This window comes from Candida albicans, chromosome 5 (genome assembly GCF_000182965.3).
Source record: "Candida albicans SC5314 chromosome 5, complete sequence".
In the NCBI taxonomy this organism is placed as follows: Eukaryota; Fungi; Ascomycota; class Pichiomycetes; order Serinales; family Debaryomycetaceae; genus Candida; species Candida albicans.
In genome coordinates this window covers 395,249-415,750 of record NC_032093.1, presented here as the reverse complement: position 1 = coordinate 415,750, position 20,502 = coordinate 395,249, and the positions used below count along the sequence as shown (strand labels likewise).

General features: G+C 33.6%; 7 protein-coding genes across 7 annotated transcripts; 4 read left to right on the top strand and 3 right to left on the bottom strand. All coding sequences in view use genetic code 12, as the record gives it.

Moving 5' to 3' along the window:
- Window positions 1-774: 774 nt before the first annotated feature.
- Window positions 775-3,807, top strand: HAL9 (Hal9p; the record flags this gene model as incomplete). Its single annotated transcript, XM_709514.1, has 1 exon — window positions 775-3,807. The coding sequence occupies one exon, from the start codon at window positions 775-777 to the stop codon at window positions 3,805-3,807; it is 3,033 nt and encodes a 1,010-aa protein (XP_714607.1).
- Window positions 3,808-4,053: 246 nt separating this feature from the next.
- Window positions 4,054-5,823, bottom strand: STI1 (Hsp90 cochaperone; the record flags this gene model as incomplete). Its single annotated transcript, XM_709515.2, has 1 exon — window positions 4,054-5,823. One exon carries the CDS (start codon window positions 5,821-5,823, stop codon window positions 4,054-4,056), a length of 1,770 nt encoding a protein of 589 aa, XP_714608.2.
- Window positions 5,824-6,604: 781 nt separating this feature from the next.
- FCR3 (Fcr3p) lies at window positions 6,605-7,804 on the bottom strand (the record flags this gene model as incomplete). The annotated part of the gene is made up of 1 exon (XM_709517.1): window positions 6,605-7,804. One exon carries the CDS (start codon window positions 7,802-7,804, stop codon window positions 6,605-6,607), a length of 1,200 nt encoding a protein of 399 aa, XP_714610.1.
- Window positions 7,805-11,149: 3,345 nt separating this feature from the next.
- Window positions 11,150-12,949, top strand: HIP1 (Hip1p; the record flags this gene model as incomplete). Its single annotated transcript, XM_709518.2, has 1 exon — window positions 11,150-12,949. The coding sequence occupies one exon, from the start codon at window positions 11,150-11,152 to the stop codon at window positions 12,947-12,949; it is 1,800 nt and encodes a 599-aa protein (XP_714611.2).
- Window positions 12,950-13,606: 657 nt separating this feature from the next.
- On the bottom strand, window positions 13,607-15,274 carry PAP1 (polynucleotide adenylyltransferase; the record flags this gene model as incomplete). Its single annotated transcript, XM_709520.1, has 1 exon — window positions 13,607-15,274. One exon carries the CDS (start codon window positions 15,272-15,274, stop codon window positions 13,607-13,609), a length of 1,668 nt encoding a protein of 555 aa, XP_714613.1.
- A 405-nt stretch (window positions 15,275-15,679) lies between these two features.
- OBPA (oxysterol-binding protein related protein) lies at window positions 15,680-16,981 on the top strand (the record flags this gene model as incomplete). The annotated part of the gene is made up of 1 exon (XM_709521.1): window positions 15,680-16,981. The coding sequence occupies one exon, from the start codon at window positions 15,680-15,682 to the stop codon at window positions 16,979-16,981; it is 1,302 nt and encodes a 433-aa protein (XP_714614.1).
- A 564-nt stretch (window positions 16,982-17,545) lies between these two features.
- PIKA (1-phosphatidylinositol 4-kinase) lies at window positions 17,546-20,416 on the top strand (the record flags this gene model as incomplete). The annotated part of the gene is made up of 1 exon (XM_709522.1): window positions 17,546-20,416. The coding sequence occupies one exon, from the start codon at window positions 17,546-17,548 to the stop codon at window positions 20,414-20,416; it is 2,871 nt and encodes a 956-aa protein (XP_714615.1).
- Between the last annotated feature and the right edge of the window lie 86 nt (window positions 20,417-20,502).

Below are 20,502 nucleotides of genomic sequence, written 5' to 3'. Positions count from 1 at the left end.
TATCAAATACTATTCCATGTAGATGTGATGACCTGTGTTGAGTGCATGCATATTTCTATTCCAGGACTTTTCGACATTAGTGAAGTTTGTGCAATTAGTCACTCTTTCCCACTCCTTTAACTCATACAAAAACACATTTTCAACTAATGTACAATTCCTAAATGCAAAGTATGTTAAAATAAATTTTATGGAAAAAACTTTATTTCTTATTCCTCCTCAAGGCAATTTCAGTAATTGGTGAAATTTTGATAACATGATTTACAAATTCTTAAACCTGAATTGGTCATTAGCCTCTTCATTGTATAAATGTTTTTCAATATCCGTAAAAAAAAAAAAAACAAACAAGTTTTGTGTTGGAAATATTTCTTTTCTTACTTTTAATTATTCATTGTATTCTTTCATTGATTCTTTGTTGTTATCAATTGAAATTACTTCCAGTGTTGAAAATATTTATATTGTTTCCCATTTTCTTCCTCCTTAATCTATTATTGTTGTTTTTCTTTTCTTCAATAATTCTTTCGTCATCCAACGACAAATAAAAAGAACATTTCAACAGGAGCAAATTTTTTTGCAAAATATCCCAAATAACAAGACTGTCGAATATTGGAGAGCAAAATAAGCAAGGAACCATCAACCACCAAATTCAATAAACCCATTTTCCATTGTTGTTTCACTATTACTTTTTTGTTAATAGATCCTGTAACACTTGATTAGGGAAGAAGAGAAAAAAAAAAGCACACACTCTCTCATCAGCCTTAAATATAGTTTAATATTATGGATCCTGCTTATGATATACAATCGCACGAAAAACAAGTGCTAGTCAATGATCCCTTAATACCTGAAGACAATGCTCAAAACCCTTCACTTCCTAGTAGAGGGAGCTCAAACAGCACAATTACTCAATCATCATCGTCATCATCAGAAGTAAAACCTATCCTTAAAAAGAAACGTACAAGAATTTCAAAAGCCTGTGAGTATTGTCGAAAGAAAAAAGTGAAATGCAATGGTTGTCAACCTTGTCTTAATTGTCTACAATCAAATAATGGTAATTGTGAATATGCTGTGGACGATGAAAAGAAACCCAAAATTCTGAAAAAGAAGAAATCAACATCTCTGAAGAGCAAGCTGAACAGGGACCGGCAAAACAAAGCTCTTGATGAAAGATTGTCCAAAATTGAAGGCATTCTTGCCCAATTAGCAGCTGGAATTGGTACCAATGATAACACATCGACTTTAAGCCCTGTGTCGGGATCAAATGTCCCAAATGGAAAAGAAGCAAAGACAGATAAATCTAGCCCTCTCCAATTACCGAAGGAGATTAGGGAGGAGAGTGCCAATGGACACGACGAGAAGCATGATCCCAAAGTGGAATCTAATTTTCATGGTTCACATAGTGTAATTAACATTTTCTGCAAGAAATCCGTCGAATGGCTATTCAGGCCTGTGCTTAGCAAATGTAACCAAGACATAGAGGTATTCAAAGATATTGCCAAAGTAAACGATTTATATATCCAGGCGTTCCTTGACACCATTTCTCAACCAATTAAAGCCAGAATTAATCGGCGAAATGACCTTATGGACAACACTTTTGCTAATGCAAAGATACCATTGGAGATTTTATCTTGTTATGACGATATTTTTCTAGTTAGTTACGTATGTAAGGGAGACGACATACGCAAATTATTCCAAACTTATTTTGAAGAACCAGATCAAAATGGCTCACGCAGAAGAAGCTTTTTATGGAGTGAGTTATTACTAATGACTGCTGCCGTTGGTATTTGTATTTCAGTGTTGATTGATGATCGTAACAATACTAAAGATACCGATAAACCCAAGTATTCTTGCTCATTATCAAACCAGCAGTTAATTGAGATCAATTTCAAATGCTTTTATTCCATGATTTTTTATCACCGCAGATTATGTGTTATAGGTGAAGGATTCTCCACTGTAACAGCGTTTGTTTTGTTGATAATGTATTTTGATTTTGCCGTGCCTATACTGCACGCTACGTTTCTAGCCGTTTCTACGGTTATGCATTATGCTCGACAGCTTGGATTACACAGAAGTGAAGCCTATAGAGAGATGGGTTTGGAAGAGCAGAGAACAAGAAGAATCCTTTGGTGGTTTTGCGAATATTTGCACATTCAATATTGTTTCGAAAAAGGTTACGCTTTAGATATTGGTGATGAAGATATGATGAGTTTTAGTGGTGATGACGCCACTACTAAGGCTCTAATTAAATCAAATTGGAATTTAATTCAGTCTGCTAAAAATTCTGATACTCCTATTGATGCATTAACAATCAACCAAATAAAGGAGACTAAAGCTAATCATATTTGTGCTTCTTATACCATGCACTCTCTATCCAAAATAAGGGTTAAATCCTATCAATTGTTATATTCATCTAAAGCACAAAAAAAAACGTTGTCAACTATACTAACTTTTGTGGATGAGTTGAACTCAGAAATGAAAGATTTGTGCAGTGATTTGCCTGGGCCCATGGCGATACTATTTTATGATGAGCCAGGATTTCTATCAAATTCAGCAATAAACTCAGAAATTTTGTTGAACCTAGATAATGGTTATGAGAATACGTTGATGATTCAATTCGAGTATTTTTCACACCTTTTGACAATTAATCGATTACTGTTGCAAGAATTCCCTCAAGATATGGATAATAAATTTTTGACTCATAAATGCTTATATCACAGAAACATTGCCAATAGATCAGCAAGAACTATACTATATATCGCCAGAAATTTAGCAGAAAAAAAGGTAGACTTTATTCTTATAAATTGGTTTAGTTATTCTATATTTGCTGCCTTTGTCTATCTTGGAAGTATGTGTCTTGAAGACCCGCAAAGTCCAGAAGTAATATCAGACATTGATTTATTAATTGACATTTCCTATTCGTTTTTAGCATTCGAGAACCAGTCGTTCAAGGTAAGTCGATTTTCATTACAGCGATATGTCTACGATATTTATACTCGATGTATTCTAAAATTGTATCTTAAAGTTGCAAAAGAAGAAACACGGAATATGTTTTATGAAAAGTATAAGAATTTGCATAATCATTTACGATTGGAGGAAACGTTTCATGAATTTTTTTTCAATGAAAACTTAGGTTTCGACCCAAGCAAAACTTATCAAGCATTAAATAAGTTATTTCGACCATTTTGGATAAAGTCTAATGAGAAACCCAATCGTACTCAAGCCAATGCTGCTGATGATGCTACTAGCAATCAAATGAGTAGTACGCCATTGGAATCTCTGTCATCATCAAGTGGTATTCTATATGGGAACTCATCATCATCATCGACTTCTTTCCAACCACCTATGGTTCATCAAAGAAATTCGGTATCTTCCCACCAGTTTGATTACACACAAGATTTTCCGCATAATGGTGGAAAACCTCTTGAAATCTCTTATCTAGTACATCCTCAAATGAAACATTTTGATGCTGCAATTGGCTCAGTGACGAAAAGAAATGGAAGTCCTAATGATAAGGAATTGTCAGAAACATTCGATCCACAGGCTATTAGTGTCATTAATGCAGCTCAAATGCAGCAGCAACAGCAACAGCAACAACAGCAACAGCAACAACAGCCACCATTTTTTACTCCTCCACCTCCTCCACCACAACAGTCCCTACTACCATCACAATATCAACAACAGTCGCAGCAACAACAACAGCAACAGGAACAGCCTCTTAGTAATCGATTCAATTCAAACTTTACTAGTTTAGAAGAAATGATTGAAGAGAATTATGTGGGTGACTTGAACTTTCCTGATATATTTTATAACTAATAAAAGGGGGGGGGGGCTGGTCGGGCCAATTATTTAACAGTGAAAGAACTCAAAAATAATATTTATAATGTGGGAACATTTGTAACTATGTTTCAGTTTGATATATATAATATATATATTTGCCTATGTATATGCTAACTAATTATATGACACCAAAAATAGAAAAAAAAGAAACTTTTCAACAACTTGTGTAAATAAACCAAATGTGAATTATAAGGGGGTTTTTATTAGTTACTTTTTATCTGGTTATCTGGTACGAATAACACCAGCAGCAATCAACATATTAATTTTTTTATAAACTTCAGGATTTTTCATATGATCTTGTAAAGCAGCAGGATTTTCTCTAGCTTGAGCTAAAATTCCTTGCATTACTGGATCTTGTAAAATTTGAACAATTTCTGGATCTTTAGAAACTCTTTCCATAGTTTGTTCAGGAGTTTCACCTTCAATGGCTTGAAATCTTTGATAAGTAGCTTTATTCATTAATTCATCAATTTCATGAATTGATTTACCACCCAATTCAACATCTTTAGTTCTTGCCTCGGTTAAAGTATCCATGACATGACTATATTCTTTCATTGCCAATTGAGCATTAGCTTTTCTAATATAAGCTCTAATGAAATTTGGATCTTTTTCAATGGCTTTATTACAATCTTGTATAGCATCAGGAAAGGATAACAATTTTGCCAATGCAGCAGCACGATTAGAATATCCTCTAGCATCTTCTGGTGCTCTTTTAATCATTTCAGTATAAGCCTTAACGGCATTTGGCCAATCTCCTTTGGTGAAATATTCTTTACCTTGTAATCTTGCTTCTTCAGCCTTTTCTGGATCTATATAAGCATTTAATTCTCTAGTTTTAATTTCACGTTGAGTTGATCTTAATTTATTTAAAACATCAGGGGTACGATGTTCAGTTAAAGATTTTTCAAAATTTTTCACTGCTTCGGGTAATTCATCTTTTTTCAAATAAATATTACCTAATCTAGCAAATGATTTAGCAATCAATTTATAATCAGCTCTCATGTCTCTACCTTCATCAATGGCCTTTTCACATGTAGCAATAGCAGCATCATAATCACCTTTTTCATATTCGGCAGCAGCACGATTGTTTAAATAAGTGATATCCTTATGTAATTCCCAAGCCTTATTATAGGCGGCAATTGCTTCATCAAATTGACGTTTCTTGTATAAGGCATTACCTTCAGCTTTAGCATTGTCAGCTTGGGTTTTGGCATCATTATCATTAGTGTCGTCTTGGGCATCAGTCATTGGAGTGTCTTCATCTTTGGCTGAGGTTGATTCTTCTTCCTTTTGTTCTGCTTTTGGTTCTGGTTTAGATTCTGGTACTGATTTTGGTTCCAGTTTTGGTTCTGATGCATTGGATTGTGATTCGTTTGGAGCAGTGAATCCCATATTTGGTAAATCCATGTCAATACCCATTAAAGCAGCAAAAGCCGTCAATAATCTTGGATCACTAAACATATCAGGATTACCCAATTGTGGATTAGTTTTAAGACGTTCAAGTTTAGCAACAAATTGAGGATCATTCATAAATTCACTTGTTTTTGGATTATTTTTCAATTTAGTATAAAGATTAGGATCATTCAAAATTTTACCAAATCCTAAATCCTTGTCATCACCACCACCAGATGCTAAAGCAGATTCAACTGATTTTAAACCTTCTTTAGCCATGGCATTATTTGGATCCAACTCCAAACATTTTTCATAATTGGATTTAGCTTGATCAAAATTACCTAAACCAAATTCAGCCCCAGCAATTCTATTATACCCTTTGGCCCAACTAGGATTGATCTTGACACATTCTTGAGCATCTTTTAATGCGTTGTTAAAATCTTTTAAAGAGGCATAAGATCCAGAACGATTTGAATAAAGAACATGGTTTGGTTCAGGTGATGCTTCAATTGCTTTAGTGAATGCTTCAATCGCCTTTTCAAAATCTTTAGCAGCAAAATATTTGTTACCTTCTGCTTTGTATTCGTCAGCTGTTGTCATTGTTATTGAAGTGGGAATATTATCTGTTGGAATGATAAGTTGGTTATTTGATATTTGGGTGGAAGTTTTAGTTTTAGTTTTTTCGGGAAGGGGTTCCCTTTTAATAAATTCAAGGAAATTATTTCGATCTCTCAAATTTGAAAAATGGAAGAAAAAAAAAAATTCTTTCTTTTTTTTTTTGCTAGAAAGTTCTATACATCAGCTGCTACCATGTGTAATTTTTTTCTTTTCTAATTTCAACCATTACCGTTCCAAACTTGTTATCAAACGACAACAATTTGACACAGAAGGCCATAGAGAGTTATTAATTAGACCTTAAGATCTGTCTTTTGACTTTGAAATTTATAGGATAATTATTATAATTTAAATATTGTATAATACAAACACTTTAAACAAACTCTTAATAAAAACTCTAAACAAAAAAAAATAAAAACTTTCACTGTTAAACAAAATCAATCTAAATAAAAGCAATATGAAGTAATATCTAAATAAGTAAATGCAAAAGACTAAAATGCAGTTGTACTTTGATCTATATAGCAAAATACCAACAAGAACAAGAACAAAATAAACAAACAAAACAAACTCAAACCACAAATTGTAACTGAACTGAATAAATTTCCAAACCAAAATAAGAATCTAATCAAGTAAATTAAAAAGAAAAAAAAAACAATAATTAACCTGTGAATATACTCAATTGGACTTTTCATTCTAATATATGAAATATGCAAGTTGTCTTCTTCTTCTTCTTTTCCCTCTTTTAAACCGTAAGGTCTAGTTTGGTTCAATTCAAACTACTTTCAATTGCCTCATTAACTAATTCAAGAGGATATGCTGGACCATAACCATGACATTTTTCATTTCCTTTTAATTTTTCCATTACATCGTTGAAATCAATGGAATTAAAATCCAAATCGGCTTCTTCAGCTTTAATTTGTAAATAATCCCAAACGGCACCAAGGGCTAATAATTTATGTCCTTGATTATCATTATATACTTTATCTTTATTTTCATCTTTCAATTGATGGTTTGTACCTTGTAATACATGTTCAATAAAATCTTTTTGAGTCTTGGGGAAATTGAATTTATCAACTTGTAAACGGCCATAACTACTCAAATTACCAATTTGAACATCATTATTAATGTTTCCCATTCCATTATGTTTCAAAATTTCATTTTCAGTGGCAATAGAAATATTTTGCTTTTTGATCTGTTCTAATTCATCAAGTAATTTTTGTCGTTCTTCTTCACTAGCCAATAATTTTGCTTCTAATTCTTTCAATTTAGATTCTTTACGTTCTCGGAATGCTCGTTGAGCAGCTCTATTTTGTGCCTTACGTTTCATTTGTAATTCCTCTTCAGTCAATTCAGAATCATCTCGAGCAATCAAAGCAGCATCTTTTTCATCCAATAATTTCTTCCTAGATTTATGACTAGAGTATTGGCTTGATCTGCTTGTACCATTATTATTATTATTATTACCAGACTCTGTTCCATAATGATGACCCGATAATGGTGAAAAAGATTCATTACTGGCTTTTCTCTTATTGCCACTAGTAAAATTATTTGAATTTGCTCCTCCTGTAGAGTCAGGAGACATGTTGTTGCCGATAGGAGAAAACTCCTCCGAAGAATTTGAATATGATAAATGATTATTAGTATTTGTAATGTAAGGATGTTGTGTTGTAGGCATTTCCATTGATCCAGTAAAATATAAATCATGAGCAAGATTATTATTGTATTGGTAACCAGATTGATTATTCAAATCAGTTATATCCAGTGGAGCGGCAACGTCAATACCATGTAATCCTGAATCTTGAGTAAATATACTTTCAGGTTGACCACTATTCGACAAAGCAAGGTTTTCTTGATCTAATTCACAAGTACCGTTTAAAACAGGGAATGATGAGCCTGAGTTGGTAAATGCTTTACTTTGAGACCAATCACCATTTGGTGTTGTTGAATTTTCTGTCTTAAAATTCATTATTTTAATGGGTAAATAAAATGAAAAAGGGCAAGTGAACTGGATCTTCTACCAAAAAAAAAATACTAATTTAAGAATAACAATATATCGTTACTTTATAGATTTTAAAAAACTCGAATTTAAATTCAAACTCGTATTAATACTGATCTCGATGGTGGAAATGTGTAATCGGAAATACCAAAAAAAAAAAGAAAATTTGGACGCTGACTAATAAAATCTTTAAATCTAATCTGGTGAATATGAATTAATATAAAATAGTATTAGATTGATTGAAAGTGATGATGATGAGTAATGATGATTATGAATTTGATTTGTAAAAAATAAAAGGAAAGGGGATCTTTAATCTATTTTATAATATGTTCAAAGGGTTTGTTTTAATTAATTTTTTTTTTTTTTGGGAGGGGGAGGGAGGGAGGTTTAAATTATTTAATAAAGAATTCCTTCTTTCTCCTTCTACTCTACTATTTATATGTATAATATATGTATAGAAATTTGGATGATGATGTTGAGAACAACAACAACAGAAACTAAAAAAAATAATTGTAAACCCCTTGGAACAGAGAGAGAGAGAAAAGTTTGAGATTTTTCTTCATTCTTTTTTTGTTACTAAAGACACGCACAAACCAAAATTGCCATTTCTTCCTGTTCCACCTCCTCCAATAACTTCAAACCAACAAACAAACAACACTAACTTTTAGTTCTTCTTGGTGTTCATAACCCTCTTCTCCTTCCCCCTCTTGGCAAAACAACTGATTGACGTGTTTTTAACTCAGATTTACTATATTGGTTGTGTCACTCGCCCAACATCTATTTAGTCATTCCAATTTGGAAAGGCAAACTAATTATTAGTACTCTTCATAGTTAAAAAAGAACCTCCATTGCGCAATTGATGATTGCTAGTTTGTATACGTTCTTTTTGATTTGATAAACATTAGCTATTCTAATTTTTGCTAGTCTATTTCAGCCGAACTTTTAATTCCTATTATTGCATATTTTAATTTGAACCGCATTGGATTAATTTAGTGTATATGGCAATGGGTTTTAAATCTAAACTAATCTTATATTGTGAACAAAAGAAAAACTAATTATAACAAGAACAGCAATGATAAGAAATATAGATGCCATGGTGATGATTCTGCCTTGGCGTTATACTGGAACTACCAAGAAATCGATATATGTTATGTGTTAAGGACAAGTCTTTGGACCATATGTACTAATATAATTCACCCTGTAATACTGAATCTTGATTACAAAATTCACCAACAAAAGCCCTTGCGCCAGTTGCCTGAAAAATAAGAATATTTTTTTTCAGAAAAAAGCCACAACGAAGAACAAACTAAACCGAACACGCCGTAAATAGCAATGGTTTGAAGTACTTGTTTTGGACTACATTCTTGGTGGTGCTGATTCTTTTGTAATATTCTGGAGTTTATCTTTGTGATCTTCGGGTATTAATTACCCAACAGCAATAACAATAAATAAGGCTGAAACGAATTAGTATTATTATTATTATTTTGACGTCTCATGTGAACTCATGCGAAAGGTATAAATTTTACATTTAAGTGTGCTATTATGAGCATGTGTTATTGCGCAATAGAGAAGTACATCACAAAGTCGATTTTAATAATACTAACAACTTCTGTTTGTTGATAAAATGCCTAATAACAACGATTTTAGGCATATAAAATTCTATAAATACACAAAACAGTATTAATCACACGTTGATGGACCATTCCTAGAGAATTTTGATTTTGTTACAAATCCATGTGGCAAATTGAAAGTTTAGATCAAGCAGAAGAGATATCGGTCCGAAAGAAAAAAAACGAAGTAAAAGATAAAAAAAAGAAGAATTGCAAGAGGAGTTGCTGTCATTGATATAGCCATTCCTCCTTTCCCCGAGTTTGAGTTCAACTTAATTCTTACAACAGATGGACTTAAACAAATATAGTACCTTAATTCCGCAAATAACAATACTTGTGTGGTTATTCATTTGATTGGCATTGTATGCATCATTCACAATTGATCATCAATTCTGACTAGTTTCAACGTTTTAAATTTGTCTCCAAATTTAGGCAAAATCTTTACAAAAAAAAAGCAAATTATTTCCCATCTTGGTCAACATATCCAGTCCTCTGAATTGAACCCAACAGTATTTCACATACTCAATCACTTAATTAAAATAATAATACTCCAAAGCAATTCTACTCACCTCGTTAATACCTCTTTAAATTCACATAACATTTGTATAATGTTCACATGCTAGAAACATAAAAATATATACAGCCCTTCATCTCTCCTTATTTCGGTTGCATCATGTATCGAATACAGCAATTGAGTCTTCTTCTTCTTACTCAATTAACTGTGGCTTACTAGAGAATATAAGTTGAGTTGAGCCTTCTCTCGGGAAGCAAATCACTAATACTTATTTCCTAAAACAGATACTAGTGAGGCTCAACTTTTGATTTTTCCCGTGAATAAGCGGTTTGGTGATCTAATTCGCACTTGTTCCGAGGTAAAAACGTGACCTATAGTTCCTTATGTACACACAAATCAGTTTTCCAACAATAAAGCACATGACAAAACACCTACTTCGGTAGTGAGCAAGAAAATTTTTTTTTTCCTTTCTTTGGATTGGATAAATTCCAAGTAATGCCTTACCATTTGTTTAATTAACGAATTTAATAAATTCTTTTTTACCCCAGAGTTTATTTTTGATACAATTGTGATATGCAACAGGTTAACTTTTGCAACCAAGATAGTTTTCATTCAATTTGTTTGATCTTTATCAACGTTGATATTTATATTATTTTATTTTTTATAATATCAAATCTATGTGGACGAATCACACGACGAGTTTTTTTTTAAACGGCGTTTTTTCACTTCACTTTACTTTTGTTTCTTTTTTTTATACTGTAAAGTACATAACAACCTCAAAACATCAAATGACAGTTTGAATTAAGTTCAAAAGAAAACAAATCAAACTCGACAAGTACAGTATATGTCCAGAATCATTACAGTTTCTTTCCTTCTATTCAACTAGTAGTTGAACTTACATCTAGTAACCTTCTTCTTTAAACAGAGGGTGTTCAATACCATTAGCAATGACTGCAAAATGCCGCAAGTTTTGAAAATTTTTTTTTTTCTTGTCATTTATTATACGCTGCTCTGATTAGTCACCCTATTACTTTTTGGAGTTAATAACTCTCCAGAGTTTTCATTATTCAATATTAAGTTTTAGTATTCCTTCCTTCCTTCTTTCTTTCCCTCCTCTTTATCGTTTTTCACCCTTTCCACCCACTTAATAACACTTTGGTTGCTTCTATTATATATCATTTGCAAGAAAAAATGACTACTAAAGAGAAAGATGAATTCAACATTGGCCTGCTTCAGAATAGTCCTGAATCATCAACTAATATGTCACCAGATGTTATCACCACACCTATTTCAAAATGGCAAGCATTCAAAGATTCATTTAAACCACCAGAACAAAAACCACTAGCGTCGTCATCATCGTCAACGTCATCATTATCAGCTTCATCCCCACATCACAATGATGTTGCTAATAACTACGATATAGAAAAACTGCTTAGACCAGATCAACAAGGAGAATTAAAACGTGAATTGAAAAATCGACATGTACAAATGATTGCCTTAGGAGGATCAGTAGGGACCGGGTTATTGATAGGTAGTGGAGGTGCTTTACATCAAGGTGGTCCTGCTGCTTTATTAATTGCTTGGGGGATAACGGGGACCATGGTATTTTGTATTATTCATTCATTAGGTGAATTATGTGTTGCATTCCCGGTTAATGGTGCCTTTTCTACTTATGCTAATATGTTTGTTGATTCTTCTTGGGCGTTTGCCGTGGGATGGAATTATGCTATTATGTGGTTAATTGTTTTACCATTGGAATTAGTTGCAGCAGCCATGTGTATTACATATTGGAACGATGAAATCAACCCTGCAAGTTGGGTGGCGATATTTTATGTGTTGATTGTTGTCATTAATATCTTTGGTGTCAAATATTATGGTGACGCTGAAATGTATCTTACAATTTTTAAAATAATTGCCATTGTTGGGTTCATAATATTGGGAGTGGTATTAGTATGTGGAGGTGGCCCCACTCATGAATTTATTGGTAATAAGTATTGGAAACAAGATGGTGCTTTTGCTAATGGGTTTAAAGGAGTAGCAACCACATTTGTTACCGCTTCTTATTCTATGGCCGGATCAGAAATGGTGGGGTTAGCCAGTGCTGAAGTTGCTAATCCTCAAAAATCTTTACCTAAAGCCATTAGACAAGTTTTCTGGAGAATTTTTCTTTTCTATTTCTTATCATTAACTTTTATTGGATTATTAGTTCCTTCTAATTCCCCTCAACTTTTAGGAGCAAGTGGAACAAGTGCATCTCCATTTGTCATTGCCATTAAAAATGGAGGTATTTATGCATTACCATCAATCTTCAACGCTTGTATATTATTATCGGTTTTATCCGTGGGGAACCTGGCAGTATATGGTTGTTCAAGAACTATTCAAAGTTTAGGTGCTCAAGGTTTAGGTCCCAAGATATTTGCCTATGTTGATAGAAAAGGTCGTCCATTAGGTGGTTTGGTAATGTCAGCCATATTTGGTTTGTTATGTTTCCTTTCTGCTTATCATGACGAAGCAACTATCTTTAATTGGTTATTGAGTGTTGCTGGTCTTGCTACCATTTTCTCATGGTTTAACATTGGATTATGTCACGTCCGATTCAGGCTAGCTTTAAGAAAACAAGGTCGTTCCTTACAAGAATTGACTTTTACAGCATTAACTGGAGTTTGGGGATCAGTTTATTCTATGATATTTTTATGTGTGGTTTTGGTGATTCAATTTTGGACAGCATTGTTCCCCTTGGGTAGTAAAGGTAAAGCCAATGCCGAAAACTTTTTCCAAAATTATTTGGGAGCAGTTGTCATTTTAATCTTTTATGTTGGCCATAAATTATACACTCGAAATTGGAAATTATGTGTCAAATTGGAAGATATCGATTTAGATAGTGGCAGAAGATCCTTTGATTTGGATCTTATAAGAGCAGAAATTGAAGAAGAAAAAGCCGCCAATAAAGCTAAACCATTGTACAAACGGTTATGGAATTATTGGTGTTAAACAAACCATATTATAAAAATTGATGAAAGTTTTACTACTACTATTATATGCTTATTTATTCGTATCTTATACTAGCTTTTTTTTTTTTTTTGCTTATGAAGTGTTATTTCATATTATATAATAGAAATACTATAATGACAGAATTACAATGTCTTACAATCAAATGTAAATATAAAGTTTTGTTTCTCATTCATTGTCCTGCTACAATAACCAGTTTTGTATGTACCTATAGACTCTTTGGTCATGCCTCCCTTATTTGCTGTATTACAACATCTGTTAAGGATTTTAAATGTTACGGTCAAACAAAAGTTTCCTCATGTCGCCAACCACAGCTATTTCATTACCATTAAATTAGAGAGTCCACCCTAAAATACTTTACATCATATTTGTCAAGCTCAATGAATCTACGTCCATCATAAATACTAAAACGAACAAACTCAGTAGTGATGGTAAAGGTTCTAAAATAATGTTAATTATGATATCTCTTTTTATCTCCTGTTATATCATCGCTAATTAATCTATATACTTAATCGATACAAAATTAATCTATTACTATGAGTTTTTTTTTAAAATAGTTACCCTAGGAACCTTCTATAAATATCAAACAGAATATAATGCAAATACCAAGAAGAAAAATGAAAAGTAGTCTCACAAGTTTTAAGCTGCACTTACTGTTCCGACACTCTTGGGCTTTTTCTTACCCTCATTTTTAGAAACAGCCCTCTTCCTTTTCGCAATTTTTATAGGTCTTGTTTCCCCATCCACGTAAACATCATCCAGCAAATCATAAAGCTTCACATTCTTAATTTGAATAAAGTGCTTTTCTGAATCAAAATCTTGCCAGCCTTTACATATGTTGAAAAATTCTGCACAAGGATATTGAATATCTAATTTCTTTTCACCTTCCTTACTCAAGTCTAACTTTAATCCGATAAATAACTTGGTCATATGTAATTCAACTTTATTTTCCACATTTTCTTTATTGTTGTCATTGTTCTCCGCATGCAAAACCCCCTTTACTCTGTCATCTCCTTTCAGGGTACCATATAAGTTCATAATTTCATGTGCTTCTTCAGCATTGTCGCAATAGTACCCATTTTCAAAAGACTTCACATATGGATGTGCTAGCTCAATACCCTCTACCAACTCCAATTTTTGTACTAATAACCTCAATTTACTTTCCACCATCCCACTGTATTTCAAATGCTCAGCATAGGTAGATCTAGTTGCTGCAACAATACACAAATAAAATTTGTATCTAAAAAAGAAATCGTGTCGCTCTAACAAATCAGACCAGGACTTTTTGCCAACGTTTATGTCATTCATCAATTCAATTCCTCTTTGAAATTCACTTAATATAACTTTTTGAGTGGAACTAGTAATATTATGGGTAGCACACATTGAAGGGTATGCCGGGGTAATCACAGGCATTCTATGCTGACGGTCAAGGGCATACAACCTTGGGTTCCACACTCTCACTTGTAGCGGACCATCTTCAATTTGCTTTAACAACACTGGTTGGGGCCATGCCCATTGCGAATAAATATGAAAAAACTTTTCAACGATGACAGCACTCACTGCATTAGGATATAGTTGACAAATCCGGGCAACTAACATTGCCCAGGCAACTCCACCTGGAAACCCAAAGATGTTACCGTAGACTGCACGCTGTTGAGCCCACATTTTAATACACCTCAACGCATGCTTAAAAACTGTCGGTTTTGGAACCAACTGTAATATCTCATCGGTTACTCTTGTTCCATTTAATGCTCTTAAATCCTTTTCGTCTATGTTCTTAAGCAAGTTCTTATCATCTAAAGTTAAATCTCTAGGTACTCTAGGTATATCTAATCGAGCAAAAATTAAATCAATCGAAATTCCCGCAAATTCAATTTTAATGATAGGTACAAATGCATCAGGAACTGGTGCTATCTCCTCTAACTCGCTCCTTCCCTTAAGAAGTTCATAGAAAACTTCAAAAAAATCATTTCTGGAAACATGTTTAGGAACAACAACTAGAGTGTCAATATCTGAACCTGGTCCATATACCCCTAACCTATAGGAACCAAATGTAAATATTTTTCCACCCACATCCCTTGCCATTCCTTCCGATATGTTTTTCTTTATAGAAACTTTGTAGACAAATTCTTCAGTCATACTTTGAAGAATATTTAACACCTCCACTCTTTTCTTCGTGGCAGTTTCACTCTCAAACGAGCCTCTTGATTTCAATTCCTTTATTAACAGATCATTAAGTTCGTTTTCCTTAGGAGTAGAGTTGGCAACAGATATAGGAGGTGTAACACCGTATGCTTGATTGTTCATGACTGTCGCATAGAACCGGTGTTGTATTCTTTAAAATTTTTTGAATTGTTCATCATAAATAAAATAAATGCGACCATATTTTACCCGGCATCTAATTCTAACTCTTTAGTATTTATCGTTCTTAAGGAGACTTACTAATTTTTCAAAAAATACAATATTTATTTAACAAAAAGTAGCCTTTACTTATAATCCATAAACAATTGACATCATTGATAGTTATATACTATGAATTCACCAAATACACCTTCTCAGATTTTTAGGTTCACATTCATAATGAGAATTAAAATTAAATTGCTGGTCGCTGATCGCAGAGAGCAAACAAAAAATCATTTTTTCCCCCCTTCCATTAAATCTCCCTGAGATTTGTTGTTTTTTATCTGTATTCAGTACGAAGTCAAGTTCACCATGGGTTTAACATCGAAATTAGAAAAACTCAAACTTAAAGAGTTGACTGGTCATGAAGCAGCTGTCAAATCTAATGTGGTCAATGGAGCTGATACTGATGATACCGATGATATCGATGAAATGGATAACGAGGGACAGTCAATTCTTATGGGAATCATTGCTCAGTTGAGACCAGGAATGGATTTGTCAAGAATTACTCTACCAACTTTTATTTTAGAGAAGAAATCGATGTTAGAGAGGATTACCAATTTTTTTCAAATTCCAGACATGTTGTTGAAGGCCAACAGAACTTCAGATGATGTCGAAAGGTTTGTTTCAGTTCTTGCGTGGTATTTGGCAAGCTGGCATATTGCACCAAAGGCAGTTAAAAAACCGTTGAATCCAGTATTAGGAGAAACTTTCAACTGCTATTGGGAGAATATTTCGGATGATTGCTCGGCTTACTATATTTCAGAACAAGTTTCCCACCATCCACCTAAGTCTTCTTACTTTTATTTAGTTCCTGAGGCTAAAATTAAAGTTGATGGAATTCTTATTCCTAAGTCTAGATTTTTGGGTAATTCTTCAGCTGCAATGATGGAAGGTTGGGCCCACCTTACATTAGGGGAGCATGAGAACGAAGTGTACGAAATGAACCAACCAAATGTTTATTGTCGAGGAATACTTTTTGGCAAAATGAAAATGGAGTTGGGCGACCACATGTACGTGAAATGTCGAAAGACTGGTCTCGAAGCAGATATTGATTTCAAAACCAAGGGTTTTATTAGTGGCACTTATGATGCAATTGAAGGTGTTATAAAGAATTCAAAAACTTCTGAAGTGTTGTACCAAATAACAGGTAAATGGAACGAGGTCATGGAAATCAAGGATCTTAAGACAGGTAAAAAAAGGGTTTTGGTTGATACAAAGAGTTCTGTTCCAGTAAAGCCAAGAGTCAGACCATTGGAAGAACAAGGTCAATATGAGTCAAGGAAACTTTGGAAACCTACAATTGACGCACTTGCCAGAAGAGATCATACAGTTGCAACTGAAGAGAAGTTTGCAGTCGAAGATGAACAGCGTAATTTGGCAAAGAAGAGAATTGATGATGGGGTAGAATTTCATCCTAAATTTTTCAGACCAGTTAATGAAAAAGAAGTCGAATTACAAGATTTAGAGTATGTCATTTACAAGAAATTTGACTTGAAAAGCAACCCAGAAGTTTTGACAGACGAAGTGTTAAGTATTGCACCAATTTTGCCTGGTCAAAAACATGATGAGAAATTTGAAATACCAGCATTCAAGAAACATGAAGAAACTTAATTCGTTTTTGATATATTGCAATTTAATGTACTTCTTTATATATTTATCTTTAGTTTAGATTAGAAATCGAGATTTCAGTATACCTGTAATTAATTTTCAATTGTTGGCACACATTGGGAATAATTGTATTAAGTGCACACGTGTTCAAAGAAGCAAAACGATTGCATAATTGATTTTTAATGAATTTTTAGAAGAAGCCAGATTATCTAATTAGATGTCAAACGCCGTTTGTGGTTTTGAACCAGAATCGACACAGTTAAATATGACGGACGTGGAGGAATCAGTCTTATGTTAGCTTACACCAGATTTACAGAACCTAAAATGTCGTAGGCGATTTTTTGTCGCTTGAGCTCAGGTGAATCTTAAGTGTAAGAGGTGATATAATTTAGAATTTTCAAGATGTCGCACACCGCACGATCAGCTTATACTTCTGGTAATATTGGGCGATCGTGCAACTTGTTCAAACAATTACATTCAGACCATGCGTGTCATTTCTGAACGAAGAAATCCAACAGTATTATTTTCACTACATCATCAATACACTGAACCTTATAATTTTTGCAAATGCCAGTAGCACCCCATGAATTGAGAGATACTATAAAGTCACGAGACTTAGGGTTATTTCAATGCATTGATTTGTTAAAACAACATAACGACAACATAGGTGTTCACCACCAATTAGTGCAAAAATTGTACTCTTATTCATATGACGAATTGGAGTTTTTTATTCCACAGTTTATTCAGCTTCTAGTTAATTTTGAGACGGATTCCATGGCCTTAGAGGATTTTTTGTTGCATTATTGTAATCAATTTCCACATTTTAGTTTAATCGTTTTTTGGTATCTACAGGCGTTTCTTTTCGAGTTGAGAAACGAGCCAAAATCATACTCATTTCAAACAGTGAGAAAGTTCATTAATAAATTACAAAATATATTATTCAATGTTGAAACCTCCTTTCACATTAGAGGACCAGAATTCCGAGAAAATATGCAACCTGCTCTTATTTTGTGCGGATCGGTCGCCAGTGCATTTAGTAGTCCCTTGGTAAATGAGTATGCGTTACCTATTGTACGTTCACAAGGGAAACAGCAAAAGTCATTTGTGTTTAAATTGGCCAGTTTTCAAAAATCTTTGACTAGAAATCTTACCATGAAAAATCAAAGGTTATCAGCAGATGCCATTACACCAGTTATTTCAGACGATGATTCTAAAGTCTCGAATAGAATCCAAGAGTCTCAAAGATTAAAAACAAAATACTCGAAAAAGAAAATTTCAGCAGCATTACAATTGGACGATTCTGAGAATTACACTACTGATGAAGAGGAACTAGGTTATGTTCAAACGTTGTCAAGGCCAAAAATAAGGGAAATGAAGTATACTGAAGTAGAAGAGAATCTCAAGATAAACACAATAATTAGATCCAAAAAGAACAGGTCAAAGACAACAGTGAATAGTATTAGCTTCTTTTCTGACACAGATCAGTCTGCACTGATGGAAGAGTATAATAGGAGTGCACAATCACTACCGGAGTTAGTACGAACCAGATCCAGGTTGGATTTGTATAGTTCTGAATCCGAGGCTGCCTTGGGAACATCTCGCAACTCTGCTGAGTTGATTATTAGTAAGAAAAAATTCATGGGATCCGAAGTAAAAACAAGACCATACAAAGAATTATTAAAAATTCTTCAGGTAAACTATTCCAAAAAAGAAACGAGTTTTATAATGTCATTGCAAAATATTTCTTTGAGATTGTCACTGGTTCCTAAAGTAGCAAGGTTATCTGCATTAAGAGCAGAGTTATCTATTATAAATGAGTCTATTCTTCCTTCAGAAATCGATATCCCTCAATTATTACCTGTTACCAGTAATAAGAATAAAAAATTCCACAAAATCTTGAAGTTAAATATAAATGAAGCATGTGTCTTAAACTCCGCCGAAAGAGTACCATATTTGTTACTAATTGAATACTTGAGCGACGAAATTGATTTTAACCCATTCAGTGATCAAAACCAGAAAATAATCAACGATTGTGTTCGAAAGCCTGAAGTCAAACCAAATGATCAAATAAGTGGTGACGATGATACATCAGTTGTTTCTCTGATACAAGAAGAAATGTTTTTAGATAATAATGCTAGTGAGAACTATAATGAAGACGGGGATTTGGGGGAGATTTCTTTGTTACATCTGAGGTCATCAAGTAGGGACTGGGCCAAATCTACACCAGGTAGCCCAGTCGCAAGACTGTCTCAAGAAGATGAAAAGTTTTATGGAAATGTAAGCTCAACTACCGGGGGTACTATCGAATCACTGGTTCTCGCTGATCAAATGAGGATCGCCTCTCTCATGCTTCAGCAGTTGGAAAGTTCCGGCCAATCAAACACTCAACAATTTGTTTCCATCCGAAATAGAATCATTGAGTCGATGATATCGCTTCAGGATCAGTTTGACTTTATTGATTACGAAACTTTGAAGGAGTTAAAAACAGATGAACAAGATGCTGGTAAAAGAAAACTCGAGAACGATTTTAAACTTGCTGAAGATTGGAATGAAAAGAAACATAGAATTAGAAAGTCCAGTATCTACGGGCATCTTGAAAATTGGGATCTTTGCTCAGTGATTGTTAAAAATGGAGATGATTTACCACAAGAGGCATTTGCTTGTCAATTAATTAGTTTAATTTCCAATATATGGAAAAAGCATAAAGTAGACTTCTGGACTAAAAGAATGAAAATTTTAATAACGAGTGCGAATGCTGGATTAGTTGAGACCATCACAAATGCAATGTCCATTCACTCCATCAAAAAATCATTAACCGAATTGTCAATTGAAAACGGAGAGAATGCCAAAGGACGGATTTTTACATTAAAGGATTATTTTCAGAAACTTTACGGACTGGTTGACTCACTGAAGTATGTCAAAGCTCAAGAAAACTTTGCGATAAGTTTGGCATCATATTCCATAATATGCTATGTGTTGCAAATCAAAGATAGACACAACGGAAATATAATGTTAGATCACGAAGGGCATATAATCCACATTGATTTTGGTTTTTTGCTTTCTAATTCTCCCGGAAGTGTGGGATTCGAGGCTGCTCCTTTTAAATTAACCTCTGAATATGTCGAGGTATTGGGGGGACTAGAATCGAAGGCTTATTTAAAATTTGTAGATACTTGCAAAAATTGCTTTAAGGCATTACGCAAAGAATGGGGACAAATCGTTAGTATTGTTGAGTTAATGCAAAAGGGGTCAAGTCTTCCTTGCTTTAACAATGGTGATAATACCAGTGTTTTGCTTCAACAAAGATTACAGTTACATTTATCGGATGAGGAAATTGATTCTTTCATTGAAGTTTATTTGATAGAAAAGAGTGTCGGGAGCATGTATACTCGCTTGTATGATCAATTTCAAATGATAACGCAAGGAATTTATAGTTAGAGTTTGCTATTTAATATCAAATTATAAATACGAGAAAGCACATGCAAAAAAAATTGATGCATTTTTTAACACGTTCTCTCTTTTTG